The 18,251-nt window shown below is 37.9% G+C and overlaps 1 protein-coding gene across 1 annotated transcript in view; it reads left to right on the top strand.

Annotated features, from left to right (window-relative positions):
• The window catches only part of SYNE1 (spectrin repeat containing nuclear envelope protein 1), a 524,167-nt gene that overhangs the window by 249,851 nt on the left and 256,065 nt on the right, over window positions 1-18,251 (top strand). The window contains exons 51-56 of the mRNA XM_026454397.1: window positions 700-872; window positions 3,786-4,095; window positions 5,328-5,492; window positions 10,138-10,494; window positions 14,971-15,107; window positions 15,325-15,502. Of these exons, the coding sequence (XP_026310182.1) occupies window positions 700-872; window positions 3,786-4,095; window positions 5,328-5,492; window positions 10,138-10,494; window positions 14,971-15,107; window positions 15,325-15,502 (1,320 nt within the window). The remainder of the gene's footprint in view (window positions 1-699; window positions 873-3,785; window positions 4,096-5,327; window positions 5,493-10,137; window positions 10,495-14,970; window positions 15,108-15,324; window positions 15,503-18,251) is intronic.

Below are 18,251 nucleotides of genomic sequence, written 5' to 3'. Positions count from 1 at the left end.
AATGGAGAAACTGGGCAAAAAGGATATGGAGGCATCATTTTTTCCCCTTTGTAAGGAAACATTGTTGTTTTAATAGCTTTAAATCATTTTAAATTTGATTTAGTAAATATTCAGCAAGCGTTACTGAATATCTACTCTGCTCCAAGCGCTCTGCAAGTTGCTGGGAATATAAAGATAAAAGTTAGGCCCCATTTTCTAGGAGTTCACAGTCTAGGGGAAGACACCAATTCGTAAATTGTTACTTTCAATATAGTGCGTGTGTAGGGGACATAATTGAAGCCATCAAGGGTATATTGAAAGCACAGAGGAGATCACTAACCCAGACTATAGCCAATGAAGGTGACCCTGAAAGAGATAAATTAGCGAGGCAATTAATGTAGGGGACTGCTGGGTTTTAGACACGTGTGTCTTCATTTTCAAAAGAATTTATTGTGACTCTTTGAAACTGAAGTCAATAAAATTATACTTTCTAGGTTAGTGGCCCAAAGTTTTCTAAGAATTTATATTGGAATTAATCTTTGACTCCTAGACTCCTGGATACCAATTTTAAGTAAATATTACATTGCAATAAGGCCCAGAGTTTGTTGTTTTCATTTTGAGATAAGTATTCCTATCTCAATTCTTATGGAAAACTACCTTTTTTAAAATAGAAGAAGTTTTTTACATGCCTCCTGATGTGTATTCTTACTTCCTTCCCAGGATATTCTCCTGATGAAAGGTGAAGGGGAAGTTAAGTTGAATATGGCCATTGGCAAAGGGGAACAGGCCTTGAGAAGTAGCAACAAAGAAGGTCAGAGCGTGATTCAGACTCAGCTAGAGACCCTTAAAGAAGTGTGGGCTGACATCATGAGCTCCTCCATCCATGCTCAAAGGTACAGAACCTACTCTTAGTGTTTATTTGTCTAAGTCCAATGCAGTGACTTAGTAAAATGATGGAGGGTGGAATTCTCCAACCATGTTACTGTAGCTTGCTGTAGGCATGACTGTCTTTGTCTAAGTTGTGTTTTCCATAGGGCGATGACTGGTTTTTGCTTGTTAGCTTGCTTTGTTTCTGTGTTCTTGCTGCATTTATAAAATATTTAAATCTCCCCTATTATCTCTCATGGAATCTTACATGACATGGGCTCAGTAAAACATCTCCTTTCAAGCCATCAAAGCAAGAATATATGGTTCTTTAATAACTTGATACGTTTTAGCTTAAGGAACATATGGAAAATTAAGCTATTGGCAGCTGTTGAGCTTAATTGTAAATCTGTTCTTCAACTAAAAGTCATATCACCCCCATTTACATTATAGGAAATGGGTAGGGTGGTTTTGATTGTCACAGTGATGAGGGAATATCCCTGGCATTTAGGGACCGAGGCACAGAGAGCTCATATCCTACAAAGTGTGGAACATTCTCACACAACCAACAGTCAATCCATCTGGAACAGAGCCCAGCTGTAGAGCCTCTGTTGAAAATCACCTGTACCGGACACTGACGAGGAAGTAGGGAAGCCCTTGATTGTTACACCAGGTGGTGTTTTCGTTGTTGTTGTAATTATAAGTGAGAGGTTTCTACCTACCTCCCTCTTCTCAGAGTGTCCATAAATAATCTGGCACATTTGTTGGACACATGACCATCAGTCAGAATTACAGTAACAAAGAGCCGTATTCTGATGGTTATATATCCTGTTAGATCATTGACAAACTGGGTGCCCAATATGATCATAACAAAATAGATGAATAGAAGATTAAAGTTCATACAGAGAAGGGAATAACAGACACTGGTGCCTCCTTGAGGGTGGAAGGTGGGAGGAGGGAGAGGAGCAGCAAAAAATAACTGTCATGTACCAGGCTTAGTACATGGGCAATGAAATAATCTGTGCAGCAAACCCCCATGACACGAGTTTACCTGTATAGCAACTCTGCACAGGTACCCTTGAACCTACCATAACATTTAAAAAATCTTTAAAGATGATTCAAGTTTATTACAAAGCAAAACAAAAATAACACTACAGTTACCCACGGCAATGTAAACAAAAATCCCTGGTTACAACTAACAACTTGGAGGTTTTGTTTTGTTGTTGTTGTTTTCATTTTTTCCTTTAATATAGAGCATAGGCAGTGACTCTCAAAGTCAGCAGGACTTTGCATCTTAGTAATAACTCACAATGGTCAGCAAAGAAAAAAAATCAGATGCTATCGTTGTCTTACTCCATATCATAGACTGCTGGAGCATGAACTAAGCTTCCAGAGGCTTGGCCTAGGCCAGTGTCCTAAAAGTTCATAAGAATATGGGTAGATAGTTTTCAGATGTTAGAATAAGATGTTACATGCAGGAAGCAGACTCTGGTCCTTGACTCCACTATTTCAGCAAGAAATGAAATTTGACAGTGACATATTGAGCAATAGCAATGTTCAAATTATTCTGTTAAAATAATAAAATAAAACAGAAAGTTTTTGCCCTCTAAAAGCTCAAACACTAGCATAGGATGTATTTTGGAATATTCTGACTCAGACTATGTTACTAACCATTTTCAAAATGCACTGTGGGGCTGTAGAAGAATGCAGAGTCTTAGTGGCTCACACCTGTAATCCCAGCACTTTGGGAGGCTGAGGTAGGCAGATTGCTTAAGCCTAAGAGTTTGAAACTAGTTTGGGCAGCAGGGCAAAAATATGTCTCTACAAAATACGCAAGAATTATATGAAGTCACAGTCAAAATTCAAAAAAAGAAAAAAGAATACAAAAATTAGCCAGGTGTGGTGGCACACACTTGTAGTCCCAGCTACTCGGGAGGCTGAGGTGGGAGGATCACCCGATCTGGGGAGACAGAGGTTGCAATGAACTATATGATTGCACCTCAGCACTCCAGCCTTGGTGACAGAGTAAGACCCTGTCAAAAAAAAAAAACTGGGAGGGCGTGCTTTTTAGAAAATTTTTTGAGGAACAGGTAGGACTTTAAAGCCTGAATGATGAGGTTCCAGTGGATCAATGGATGCAAAGATGGAAAAGCAACAGTTTGAGCAAATGCTGGAAATTCATTTACCACAGAATGTTAATTTCAGGTTCATAGGTTCGTAGGCTTGTATGTAAGGGGGGCTGGGGAAATCACTGCAGATGAGTTTAGAATAGTTTGTAATGCTTAATAATGGAGGGATTTTTCCTAAATGCCAGTCTGGAGAGCCTTGTTTGACTATCTAGAAAGCTATTATATTTGTGACTATTTTTCTTATAAATACTTGAGAATTCATTCACAAATTCAACACAAAAGCACTGTATATTGTGTGCGTGTGTGTGTGTGTATGTGTGTCCCTAAATGAAAATCAACTTAATGATATATCATTTACACAGGAAGGATACCTTGAATTTTGAATTCCAATCAACAAATAATCACCATCTGATTTTAATAAGATAAACTATTAATAATTCCAAGAAAATTAAGAACCGATCTATATGAAATAAAATTTCATTGATGTTCCCATGCTTATTTTTAACAACATAACATATAAATGTATCTTGTTCATTTAGGACAGTTAGCATTTGGAAGACAAATTCCAAATGCATGTATGACCACAACTTCTTATTTCATGTTTTAATATAGATTGACTTTGTTCAAAGGACCTGAGGTAAGGATCTTATGGATCAGAGAAGTAGTGTTTTTCCCTGCACTCAAAAGCAACATGTTCATCACTTCCAGGAGCATTCAGTAAAACAATTGGCATGGATGTCATGACTTTGCAATTGGTTTTCAGTAGAGATGTCAAAATAATTCATTTTTGTTAATATGTGACATTAATTCTAGCACTTTAGAGTCTGTGATTAGCCAATGGAATGACTATCTAGAGAGGAAAAACCAGTTGGAGCAGTGGATGGAATCAGTGGATCAAAAAGTAGAACATCCCTTACAACCGCAGCCAGGTCTCAAAGAGAAGTTTGCCCTGCTTGACCACCTGCAGTCCATCCTGTCTGAGGCAGAGGATCACACGAGAGCCCTTCACCGTCTACTTGCGAAGTCCAGGGAGCTCTACGAGAAGACAGAGGATGAGTCTTTCAAGGACACAGCTCAAGAGGAGCTGAAAACACAGTTTAATGATATAATGACTGTTGCCAAGGTTAGTGCTTTATATTGAAAGTAGATGCTTTATAATACATTAATATAATATATTGATTTATATTAATAATATGATGACGGTTGCCAAGGTCAGGTAAAGAAGAAACTGTGGATTAAATTGTTGGAGAATTGGCTGCTCTAAAACTATTTATACACTCAGTAAATGGGTATGACATAAAGATCATTTCTTACTATGAATGCCTATTCATTTTTCTCTTTCTACAATCTTGGGATTATTCTTTATTCCTTATTTTTTCTTTCTCCGCTATTTTAGTTAATCTATCTACTTTGCACATCAAATGTCACTGTTAAAGTTGTTTTTGTTTTGCTACACTTATATTTGTTATATTAAATGCAAGTCTATTTACCTTCAAGATTCAATCACATACGAAATATTGTGTTCATCTCTCCTCTTAGTAAAAACGGTTTCTATTTTCCAAAGTATAAACTCCTTTATATAATATCAAAAATATAGTTCCAATTCTCCATATGAATCTTTCATTTCCTTCATGATTATTCTTTGGCATATTTGTAAATATTATAGAAATTAAGGGAGAGAATTGTTGTTTGCTGCTTTTTCTTTTCTTTGGTTTGCCTTGTTGGGAACTAACGCTTGTCTTCTTGACACTACAATTATTAACAGATGTGCTTGTTTATCTTCATTTTCATCTTGGTAATGATTAAGAGCTATGACTCAAGTCAAAAAGGTGTAAGTTTGAATTCTGGCTTTGACACTTTTGAATATGTGACTTTGGCCCACTATTACATGTTACCTAACCTCACTAAGCTTGAGCTTCTTTTCCTATAAAATGATGATAATAATAGTATCTTCCTCACAGGACTGTTATGAAGATTAAATGAGCAAATGCATTTAAAGTGCTGAACAGAATGCTGGACACCAAGCTAACAAAAAATTGCTTTAATAAGAATGGTTATGACAATAATTATTAAGAGGATTGTTAGTGAGGGATGTTAGCCAACATACAGTAAGCATATATTTCCATACTAAGGTAGAAAATAGTAAACTTACAGGAAAATAGTTGCTTTTCCAAAGCCTGGACATTTAGTTAAATTTGATAGCTTCTTTTTAAGATATTAAACTCAGAGAAAATTCAAGAACAAGAATGAAATGTTCTGAGATTTATTAAGAGACTTCTATCAGGCCTGTTGCCTTATCTGATTTCATGTTCTCAAAAGGACCACTGTTAAGGTAGTCTTTTCTTTGTTTACTAGGAAAAAATGAGGAAAGTGGAAGAGATTGTGAAAGACCATCTAATGTACTTAGATGCGGTCCATGAGTTCACAGATTGGCTCCATTCAGCAAAGGAAGAACTTCACCGGTGGTCAGATATGTCTGGAGATTCATCAGCCACCCAGAAAAAGTTGTCAAAAATTAAGGTCAGAAAATGAACAGATGCTATATCTACATTGCTTCATTACTTCTTGAGTACAACACCCTTTTGATAAAGATTTTGTGGATAAGATTCTGCTATTTAAAATGTTTCCTTCCTGTTTTTTATTTGATGCCTCACTGATTCTAAACATAAACAAGAGTCATGAGAAGAATTCAAAAGACTTTACACTTGTGAACACAATGTAACATTGTCTTTACATTTCTGTATGCAAATGTGCTTATTGCTATAATACTACTGGCTAGGAAATGGCTAATTTGGTGGGCTAACAAAACCAGATACTATTGTTTAGCACCATGGAAGAAAAGTTTATATAGTAACTTAGGTAAATGTATCCTAACAATAACCTCAAAATGTCATTCTGGATGTTTTATTCTGCTTTCCTAGAAGACATCCAACAACATAATAGAAGGGAATACTTCAAAGGGTCTTAAAATTATCATCTCATTTACTCCACATAAGGACAATTTCTAAAACAGAAATTTACCTTTCTCAGGGAGTTGCAGACTCTGGTACATTTTAGTAAATTTCTAGTTGCTTAAATATTAAATTGTAATCATTTTCCCCCATGGAAAATGGATTTTAACATTAAAATGAAGCAGGAATGAAATCCTCAGTGGTTTACTTTTAGAGGGGGAAATGTTGGGAATAAATAGTGTAATCGTGGTCAGGAATTTAAAGCTCAGATTGTGTTTTGATTCCAAGATCAGAATATAAAAGTCATAATTTTTTTTTTTTTTTTTTTGAGACGGAGACTCGCTCCCTCACCCAGGCTGGCGTGCAGTGGCGCAATCTCCGCTCACTGCAAGCTCTGCCGCCTCCCAGGTTAATGCCATTCTCCTGCCTCAGCCTGCCTAGAAGCTGGGACTACCCGCGCCCGCTACCACACCCGGCTAGTTTTTTTGTATTTTCAGTAGAGACGGGGTTTCACCGTGTTTGCCAGGATGGTCTCCATCTCCTGACCTCGTGATCCACCCACCTCGGCCTCCCAAAGTGCTGGAATTACAGGAGTGAGCCACCGTGCCCGGCCAAAAGTCATAAAATTTGTAGCTGATGGTTACAATTGTAACTACACTTTGCAGATCTACTTTTTTTTTTTTTTTGAAATGGAGTCTTGCTCTGTGGCCTAGGCAGGAGTGCAGTGGCGCAATCTCGGCTCACTGCAACCTCCCCCTCCTGGGTTCAAGCGATTCTCCCTGCTTCAGCCTCCTGAGTAGCTACAATTGCAGGTGCCCACCACCATGTACTGCTAACTTTTGTATTTTTTTTTAGTAGAGACGGGGTTTCGCCTTGTTGGACAGGCTGGTCTCAAACTCCTGACCTCAGGTGATCAGCTTGCCTTGGCCTCCCAAAGTGCTGGAATTACAGGCATGAACCACAGTGCCTGGTCCCTGAAGATCTACTTCTAAGTGCTTTAAAAGTATTATCTTATTTAAATCTTATAACTATGTATGTTTTAACTGAACTAATAACATAAAACCACTTTTTAGGTCCTTTTTTCTGTGTGATTCTTTAAAATTCTTCTTTGATACATTTCTTAGTAATATTCTAATTTATTCATCCATCCTTCCATCTATCCATCTACCCATCTATCCATTTATTCAGCCAGGACCGTGCATTCCCTAAGGAACTTGCAGTCTAGTGAGGCACAGTGACCCACAAACTCGTCTTTATAAAGTAATACAAAAAATGTAATGAGAGCTTACTGTACTATTAGAGTTCAGGCTCTGGAATCAGAGAAACCCAATGCTGCATCCTTCTTCTATTGGCTTTCTAGCTGTGTCTTTCAGCAAGTTACCTGATATCCTCAAGCCTCCGCCTCTCAACTGGTTAAAAAATACATACATAAAAATAGTACCTGTCTGATAAAGTTGTTTTCGCAACCAAATTAGATCACGTACATAAAACCTGTAGCATCATGCCTGGCACATAGGACACACCCAGGAAGAAAATCCAGTGGATTTGGTAAATGAGTGATTAACTGGCTGTAGCATGACAAGGTGGGAAGAGTCAAGGGTGATGGTCAAGTCTTTACCTAGAATCCTCAGGACTGTTACCACCTGAGGAAAATAATTGTATGCAGAGGAGGCTAGTGATAGAGGCGAAGAGGTGAGTTGTTGTTTATTGATGATCAGATCCAATTTGAACTGCGAGGTAGTAGTAATGTCTTGGGGGTAGTTGCATATTCAAGCTTGAATTTCAGGTTAGGAATATGGATTGAAGGCACAGAGGTGAAAGTGAATCGCATCTAATTTGTTATTAAAGCCATTAAAATGGATAAAACCAAGACCTATGTATACAGCAAATAGAACATTGGACACAGGACCAAAAGCTAGGTACTACCAATATTTAAGGAGCCATAGGAGAAAATGATTTGAAAGGTAGAGAGAAAAAGGAGGGGAGAAATCAGAAGAGGAAGAGTAGGAGGGTGTGATGCCACTGAGGCTCTAAGTAGAGAAGGTGGTCACCATCACAGGTACAGCAGGAGGCTGCCATTAGGAGGAAGACTGAAGAATCTCAACTAGGATTGACAGTGAGGCTACTGGACAACCACTCTGAGAAACATTTGCACGGCAAGGGAAGGTGAGAAACCAGGTTACATCGATTTAGGAGTAAATGGCAGCTGAGGAAGAGGAGATAGCAGAAATGGACTAAGGTTTCGAAAAGTTAATAAGAGAAAGCAAGATAATTCTTTTACAAAGGCTGCTTCCTGGGTTGACAAATACTCTTATTTGGAAAAGCCTTTATAAAGTGCTTCCATAAAGACAGGGAATATAGGAGAAGGAATTGACGGAAAGAAATTGGGATGGAGAAAGTGAAGAATATCAGAAACTGCCTCTCAGAAGTTCAGGTCCAGCCTGAATGTAGGTTAGTGTGTGGGTGATTTTAAAAACCTTGGAGGAAATACATAAAGCACCTCCTCTGTCCTTCAACACCATACCTATCACATCCACAGGAATAATCACTGAGAAAAGGCAACTCTAATGCAAACGGTGTATGGGTATGAGGGCGTGAATGCACATATGTGTGTATGTGCATATCATACATTTAAAAATGTAAATACAAGATAAAATATGTGCAAAAGCCGTTTCAAAACTCTTGACAATGATGATGTCCTGATTCAAATTCTGAATGACTGGATTTCTGATCGCAAATATTTAAGTGTTCCGTTTTCATACTAAGGAAAATTGGGATAACGCATAAGAGAGTATTTTGGGAAACTTCAAATTGGAAATTGGTCACAAAGACAAAGTAGTTCCAAGTATTAAGGTCTATTAGTTAGACATATCACTGGTTAAAAAGTTATATATTTTTTTCTTCATCAAATAACTACTATACACTCTAATAAACAGGGATGGTTTTTAGAATCCTGCTGCTGAGAAAAGGTTGAATATGCATATCATGCTGTGTGTAAGAATTTTCATGTCATTGTAATTTAGACTACTGCTCAACTGAATACTGAATACTTTCAAATGATCTATATTAAAATATGGCTCTATTGTATATAATTGTGAACAGATGTATTTATTTCAGGTTAATTTAATGAGACTCAAACTATATTGTATAGACTAGTTAAGACATACTTTATGCTTGACATAATTTATTAAGCATGCTTCCTACTTAACATTCCAATGTTTTTTTACTTGCTAATTGGTCACTGATTTTCTTCTTGAACATTTTTGTGCCTAATTATCTTTTATTTATATTTAATCAGGTAGTAAAGTCATAATTTTGTAATAATATTAACAAAATCCTGCCTTTAGCGATAGATATGTAAATATATAAACATCAGATGATTATTTCACCAAGAAAAGTGGTAGTAAGAGGATCTATTCTCAGAGAGAAATGCCACGATTATATCAATTTAACAATGCGGGTTTAATTTTATCTTGTCCATTAGAGTATTTGTGTGCTTTAAGACCAAGCTAAATTGTTAACTTGGCTGTAGCTAAACCATTAAATTTCTAATGACTTTTTTAAGGTTAAAAAAATACTAATAAACGAACTCATTCTAGAGGTTACTTTAAACTTTTGAGTAAGTCAGTCTATGAATGAATTATTCATTTTATATGCTACAAAAATGTTTACTTAGTATTGAAGTATTTGGAATTGAGTCGGGCTCCTTCTTTTGCTGCAATGAGTCTGCTTGATTCCTAGTAGAATGGAAGTGTGATTTAAGCCACCACCCTGTGGAAGAAGATGAATTGAGGATAGAGACCATGAGCAGAACACAGTTCTGCCACAATCTTTATTAATTCAGCATCCAATTTGAGGCAAGTATGGGTTGGATCATTTACAAGAGCAATCCACCACGGGCAAACACTTGAGTCACTATCTAAACATTTTCACGTATGCAAATATGCCTAATTTCAGAGTCTCTCTTTAGTCTGTTTCAGGATATTGAGGATTCTCGGGATTTTTTTTTTTTCTTTGCCGTAAGCCTTAGGTGTTCATGATGACAACTCCCGCTATTATAATTTAAGAGCGGGCAGATGAATTGATTCTGGGTCCTTGTGGCACACGTCTTAAAACTTCCTAGCAGGACAGGGTCTCCCTGTGTACACAGTTGAAAACTTGCAGTCCAAGTGACTCACGGGCTCTTTGGTTACCATGGTGATATTCCATTACAGGAGCTGATAGATTCCAGAGAGATTGGTGCAAGCCGCCTCAGCAGAGTGGAGTCGCTGGCTCCTGAAGTGAAACAGAACACAACTGCCAGTGGGTGTGAGCTCATGCACACGGAGATGCAGGCCCTGCGTGCCGACTGGAAGCAGTGGGAAGACAGTGTATTCCAAACGCAGAGCTGTTTGGAGAACCTGGTCAGCCAGATGGCCCTTTCGGAGCAGGAATTCTCAGGCCAAGCGGCTCAACTGGAGCAGGCCCTGCAAGAGTTCAGTGCCCTTCTGAAAACCTGGGCTCAGCAGTTAACCCTCCTGGAAGGCAAGAACACGGATGAGGAGATAGTGGAATGCTGGCACAAAGGACAAGTAAGTTGGCTTCCTGTTTTCTATTGGTGGTTATGCTTAAAAAAATGTTTTGACTTTCATCATCCCTAAAAAAAAAAAAAAAAAAAAAACGTGCTAACGAAAAACACGCAACATGCACACTTGGAAGAAGTATTTATCTTGTTAAATAAGCAAAGTCTGATTTGTTTACTTTTCTCATATATCAAACTTTTGTAAAAATAAAGATTTGGGTTATTATTTGCGGTAGGAAACATTCGTTGTTAGTGGAGACATTTTACTTTCATTCCTATGGTGTAACAGTTTGTAATACTGTATTCAGCCATTCAGTCTGAAAAATGGCCTGTGGGCAGGGGCATAAATAGACAGAGAGTCATAGCTGTTTTCTTGCCAGTTAACTATTTCAGACAACTAAATGATTGAATTTATAGCCTTAAAGGACTCATTTGGTAATCTCCTAAAACACAACGAATAGTTTTTGCTCCAATTAGCTCTCCTCTGTGTGATTTTGACATCTGTTCTTGAATTAGCCCGTTAACAGAACTCTACGTCACACTCCCTGGTCACCTTCCCGGGACTTTTTTTTTTTTTTTTTAGAGCTAATGGCAGCTTCTTTAGAGTGTGAGAAAGGGAAGCCTACGAGGGAGACTGAAGAATGAGCAAAAGCTTAACCTCCTCATCCTTTCTTTCACTGTTAAACAGTATCTTTGAAAGCCTTTTCAATATTTCCAGTTTTATAATGCCCTGATTCATGGATGTCCTTAAAAGGAAGTTTAGTAAACTTCTCTGCTCCTATTTATATTACAATCATTTCAAAATAGCTCCTGCCAGTAAGAAAGTCATGTAGTATTTCCAGCAGTGTCTGGTTTTAAATCAAGTATTTGAAACAGATGCAGCAAGCTGTAAAATAAAGCCTTCTACCTCTTTATTCTACTTTATTTATAATGTTCCTAGGTTTAGGGGTTTGTTTTTGTTATTCTGTTGCATTTCCCGTCTTTTGGATTTATGTGCCAGAATAAACCATAGAAATCAGTTCTGTCACACAGGGACAAAGTTGATCATTGCTCTACATGGTATAATATGAAAAAATCAGTTACACCGTTTTGATTCCTTTTTCTTTCCCTTTCTTTCCATCCCAGTAATATGAGTGAATTTTTTTTTTTAAAGGGAAGATTTGGTTGTGCCTAGATTACATTACTATTGTTATCATTATTTTTTACATTGATATTATTAGTGAAAGTAATAGTTGAGGCCTATAAAAATACACATGAGAATGCAATAGCAAATATGGGTTTTCAGTTGTATTAAACAATTCAAAAATGACAGCCCTCTGTGTGTGTCTGCTTCCAGATTTGACCCCAGGGTCACTGCTTTCGATGAAAATACTACATTGCTTCTCAGTATTCATATTTTCTTTTATTTCTGATAATGGCATTTTATCTAAAAGCGGAGATGTTTCTATCACAATGAATATGTAAGAAAATGTTTACGAAATAGTAGATATGCTAGGGTTCTTAGGGCATTGTTTTGCTTTTAGGGAGGACTTGTCTTTGTTGATCACAGTAAGAATTACTAGTATTTATTTTATGCAATTAGATGACAATACTCAAGAAATTATTTAAAACAAAAACAGATGATATATAAACTATAGAATATAATATTGCAAAAAGAATTCTATTTACTGTGTTTGCAAAACTCGTTTATCTTAATATCCATTGGGACGTTAGTGTTGGAAATAATTTTCTTAATCCGTATAAGGTGAAAAAATGCACTCTAAGACTTAACAGAATCAGAAATATATATAGCTGATTTTTATATAATGAAAGACTCTACTGACATACTTTAATTTAGGATGAAGTTATAGAAATGTTTTAAATGTAATGTTTTGGTCAAAAGCTTTTCACTTTTAATGTCATCCCATTCTTAAGTAACTGACTTGAATCTCTAGTATTTTTATGTTTTTGTTGAATGCTAAGTTTCTTTAGTTCTTACAATGTTCTGTCTTAAGTATAAGGTTCAATACGGTGTAAAATAGCTGGCCCTAGTTTAATGTTTAGAATTTCAGAGAGAAATTGTTTAGTTGTTTATGAATTTTTGTAAATAAAAATGTCTTAGACTCCTCCAGCCTAGACACCGAGCTAAATAATCGACAAACCGGCTGGGTGTGGTGGCTCACGCCTGTAATCCCAGCACTTTGGGAGGCCGAGGTGGGCAGTTCACGAGGTCAGGAGATCGAGACCATCCTGGCTAAAACAGTGAAACCTCATCTCTACCAAAAATGCAAAAAAAAAAAAAAAAAAAAAAAAATTAGCCTAGTGTGGTGGTATGCGCCTGAAATGCCAGCTACTCGGGAGGCTGAGGCAAGAGAATGGCGTGAACCCAGGAGGCAGAGCTTGCAAAGTGAGCAGAGATCACACCACTGCACTCCAGCTTGGGCAGCAGAGCAAGACTCCGTCTCAAAAAAGAAAAAGAAAAAAGAGAATTGACAAACCAAGAGAACGTCATTCCTGCTCTCATAATCACAGTCTAGGTGGGGAGATACACAAGTATGAAGCCAATGGGGATACTCCTTGTGATGAATGTCCTCAAGGTCCTGTGTATCCTCAGATGAGAAGCCCGAAGAGGTGGGAAGGAGGGTAGGGGATACTTAAAGGAGTTGTTCTTCGAGCTGAGTCTTGAGATATAATTAAAATGTGACCTGACAGGTGAGGTAAAGAAACAGCATCAAGATGCAGGATCATTGAGGAGTCAGAAAACACAGGAGAGGAACCTAGAGACGAGGAATCAGATTAGGAGGATGTAGTGCCACCCCAGAAAGAAATAATGAATATGTAAGTGGGTCTGTGAAAGTCAATGTGCAGAGGCAAAGAGGGGAGTGATGAAAGAAGCTGAGACACAGAATAAGCTAGCCTGGGTATCTCTTGCATGGAGCGAGAAGGAAAACAAAGGGAGAGGCCAGGATGATGCTTGATCTTCTGATTGACATCAGCGGGGGACAGTGGTGCCATTTACCAGGATGAGGAATGAAGCACAGGGCTGGTTTGTTGAGGGATGTGGTTTCTCTACAAATCTGGGCCATCTCTTGATAAATATCTCGTACAATAATGGTCACAGCAACAGCTGTTTGAGTACTCACTCATCTTTATGCCCCTCCTCCTCAATTTATTTTGGTTTTCACTTCATTGCTACCGTTATCTACACAGCGTTTACATATTTGGGAGTCATTCTCCTGCTGATTTTATGAATTAGACACTTAGTGTGCTAGGAACTGTGCTAAGTATTTGACATTCATGATTTCATTTGCTCCTTGTGACAACCCTATGAGAGGAACACTCTGATTGCAGAGCACCTTGTGTAACTCAGTTGACCATGGCCTCGACTTCAGAGGTGTACTTTTCAAGTCCTAAGGCCTTATTTTGGATTGGGTGTACACAGTACTGTAGCTATTCACCTGTCTCCCTCATCTATTAAATTGTGAGTTCTTCAAGAGCAAGAATATTACCTTTATTCATGGGGGGGGGGCGAGGGGTCCCAGAATCCAGCAAAATGCTTGGCACACAGTAGACATTTAGCAAATATTTGATGACTTTATGAACGAAACTATGAAATAAATGAATTACTATTTAAACCAGATTAAATAGTAATTTGGTTTATAATCTCATGGGTTATAAGAAATCTTATAATCTCATGGGTTATAAGAAATTTTTAATGTAAAAACTGTATATACTACATAAAATCCATTGAAACAGGATTGAATTTTGGATATATATATACATATATATATATATATTTTTTTTTTTTTTTTGAGACAGAGTTTCGTTCTGTCCCCCAGGCTGGAGTGTAATGGCACAATCTCGGCTCACTGCAACCTCCATCTCCCAGGTTCTAGTGGTTCTCCTGCCTCAACCTCCCGAGTAGCTGGGATTACAGGCGCCCGCCACCACATCTAGCTAATTTTTGTGCTTTCAGTAGAGATGGGATTTACCGTGTTGGTCAGGCTGGTCTTGAACTCCTGACCTCAGGTGATCCAACCACCTTGGCCTCCCAAAGTGCTGGAATTACAGGCATGAGCCACCACACCCAGCCCTTAATATACATATTTAATCCAAAATAAGTGTTGCTTTTCTTTAAAATGATTTTTTTTCACCTTTAAAAAATATACATATCCCCTTATGGCCTAGTCAGACTATTTGTAAACAATGTAGGCTATTTTCTCTTTTCTTTTTCTTGTCTTATTTTTAAGTCATTTGACCACTTAATCACTTAACTACTTTGCAATATTTGATGCTAGAGTGTCTATTCATGGCAAAAAAAAAGGGGACAAATGAGCCGGGTGCTATTATTTGTCAGAGAAATCCTGAAAACAGGACTCGTTTCTTCATTGAATCTGCTATGTTGGTTCCTCTCTCACCTATAATATGATTGATGCATGTATAGTATGAAGATATGGAGATCACCATATGTAAGTGCTTGCTTCTCTGTCTCATTATTTCTGAACAGGAGATACTGGATGCTTTGCAAAAAGCGGAGCCTAGAACAGAGGATCTCAAGTCTCAGCTGAATGAACTTTGTCGATTTTCCAGAGACCTGAGTACCTACAGTGGAAAAGTTTCTGGCTTGATTAAAGAGTATAATTGGTAAGCATGAACCTTATTGGAGTTCAAGATATTTTTATACAAATTAGAAGCTAGAGGTTTATTTTAAGGTGTAATTTCAAAATAATATTAATTCAGCATTAAATATATTACTAAATGAGGTAAGTGCACATTCTAAGAACTGCTGAGTCTATCAAACATGATTTTCATCAACTTTATCACTTTTTCCTGCCATTAAATTTTTGCATCACCTTTTCAGTCTTTGTTTGCAAGCATCCAAGGGCTGCCAGAATAAAGAACAGATTTTACAGCAAAGATTTCGAAAAGCCTTCAGGGATTTTCAGCAGTGGTTGGTTAATGCAAAAATCACTACCGCCAAGTGTTTTGATATACCTCAAAATATTAGTGAAGTTTCAACTAGTCTTCAGAAAATACAGGTAAGGGTGTTATCAATTAATTCTTGAAGCAGGGTTGATGTGAATTAAAGTTACTTCCAAATCAAGGGTCCCCAACTCCTGGGCCACGGACTGGTACAGGTCCCTGGCCTGTTAGGAATCAGACTGCACAGCAGGAGGTGAGCAGCAGGCCAATGAGCAATACTGCCTGAGCTCTGCCTCCTGTCAGATCAGTGGCAGCATTAGATTCTCACAGGAGCATGAACCCCATTGTGAACTGTGCACACAAAGGAACTAGGCTATATGCTTCTTATAAGAATCTAACTAATGCCTGATGATCTGAGGTAGAACAGTTTCATCCCGAAACCATCCCCCAGACCTACCCCGTCTGTGGAAAAATTGTCTTCCATGAAGCCTCTCCCCGGTGCCTAAAAGGTTGGGGACCGCTTCTCTAGATCTTTTCAGAAGGGCATTGCATATAAAAATTTTGTGTAAGAAATTCAAATTTCAAATAAATCCTCACTTAAAACAATTGATTCTGTATATGAAGAGGAACCAATTTATTTATATAAATGCACACTATTTTTACATATTAATAGTGATCTAGGAAATAATAAAACGTTTTTTCTATGTGATAAGCATTGTTCCTGAGCACTCTAAGTGGATTTTCTCATTTACTTTTCACAACAACCATTTCAGGTATGTAAATTTATTATTGCCAGTGTACAATAGGGTGAAAATGTCAGTGAGGTCACAAAGCTGGTGTGTTAAGACAGCCAGAGCTGTGGGTATATTTTATGTTTGTTCATTCGGGTTGATTTTCTAGTCTTTTCTTTACCTAACTGTAACTTCATGGTGCCAATTCACATACCACCTTCATTCAATAGCATTTTTTAGGCACAGTTGTTGAAATTGCCTTTTGTACTTGTATGTCCGCTCATTTCACATAGCAGCAGTTCTGAGTGATTGGTTATGAAGTTTGAGTTTCTTTCAGATGGCACAGGTATGTAGAACACTGTGTGTAAGCACTCGTGCTTGAAGTGTCTCTAGTAGGAGCAGGCTCTGAAACAGTATTGTTCATATCTAGTTCACCTTTTTAAATTCTTAGTTAATAATATAACAGGACAACTCTGCCTTTGAAAATTTGCTCCATTTAAAATTCTTCCCAGTCGGGTGCAGCAGCTCACACCTGTAATCCCAGGACTTTGGGAGGCTGTGGTGGGCGGATCACTTGAGATCAGGAGTTTGAGACCAGCCTGGCCAACATGGAGAAACCCTGTCTCTACTAATAAAATATGAAAATTAGCCAAGCATGGTGGTGGGCGCCCACAATCCTATCTACATGGGAGATTGAGACAGGAGAATTGCCTAAACCCCGGGAGGCGGAGATTCCAGTGAGCCAAGATCACGCCACCACACTCCAGGCTGAGCTATAGAGCGAGACTATCTTAATAAATAAATAAATAAATAAATAAATAAATAAATAAATAAAATAGTAAAATTCTTCCTGTTTTGTTTCAGGCTCGGGGGTAGAACTGCAGAACCTCAATCACCTATTTTTCTGTGTTGGAGAAACACAGTATTATTTTTTCTTTTCTTTTCTTTTTTTTTTTTTGAGAAAAGTTTTCACTCTGTCACCCAGGCTGGAGTCCAGTGGCCCTATCTTGGTTCACTGCAACCTCTGCCTCCTATGTTCAAGCAATCCTCCTACCTCAGCCTCTTGAGTAGCTGGGATTACAGACATGCATCAACACGCCCAGCTAACTTTTGTATTTTTGGTAGAGACAGGGTTTCACCGTGTTGCTCAGGCTGGTCTCGAACTCCTGGGCTCAGCTGATCTGCCCGCCACGGCCTCCCAAGGTGCTGGGATTACAAGTGTGAGCCACCGCACATGGCTAGTACTATTTCAGAGGACAGTCTTTGGCGTTTTCTCTGACCCTCCCACCACAGCATGCCTCCGTGGACGGGGTGGCCATCTGTTAAGACACACGTCCTGGCAGAGTTTCTTTAATCAAAATCTACAACAGAATATCTGTGCTTCTGTTTCTTGTCAGAATAAATAACTTTGAGCTTGTGCTTTCAATTTCTTCTTTAGCACTTGAAAATATTATTGAGAATTAACTGTAGAATACAGAATCTACCCATTTTTTCTAGAGGAAGACTATTCTTTGAGATCTAGCCACACGAAGGGAAAAGTACATATCGTAGCTACACTTTATTAAACTACACTTTGTCCTCATAAGGACAACCCTATGAAACACTCTTGTTGTTTTTCTGTAAGCCACTACTAATAATGTAATCTGCTCCATTTAATAGCATTTATTTTAATAAGATTCCCCACGGAAATTCATCTCCTGTCTTTTCCTAGAGAGAATTGTGCTTCTGCTTAGTAGATGGTGTGTTTTTATCCTGTGGGCTCTGTGAGTCTTATCCCTGGTTGTGTTTACTCTTTTACTTTGGCAGCTAGGATCTTCAGAGCCAAAATCATAATCCAGCTCCACCAACTATATGGAACTACAAAGCATTTGTTTTGTAAACGAGTCTTAGCCAGAGTTTATTCTATTTTACAACTCTTATTTTCCCTTGGTCTTCATTTCTTCTCCTGTTTATTTTTATCACATTTTTAATATTTTATGAGATAGCTCACCACCTTTTTGAAACAAGTCAGAATTTAGTAGATAAAGTAGTTTGCAATTTGACTATTAAAGGATGACCTGGATCATTTAACGTATACAATAAAAAGAGTTTATTTCTTTTTCTTTGACTTTGTTAAGAAATAATAGAGGGTGGG

This window comes from Piliocolobus tephrosceles, chromosome 5 (genome assembly GCF_002776525.5).
Source record: "Piliocolobus tephrosceles isolate RC106 chromosome 5, ASM277652v3, whole genome shotgun sequence".
Lineage (NCBI taxonomy): Eukaryota > Metazoa > Chordata > Mammalia > Primates > Cercopithecidae > Piliocolobus > Piliocolobus tephrosceles.
The sequence above is the reverse complement of the archived record's forward strand: the minus strand, read 5'-3'. Positions and strand labels throughout refer to the sequence as shown.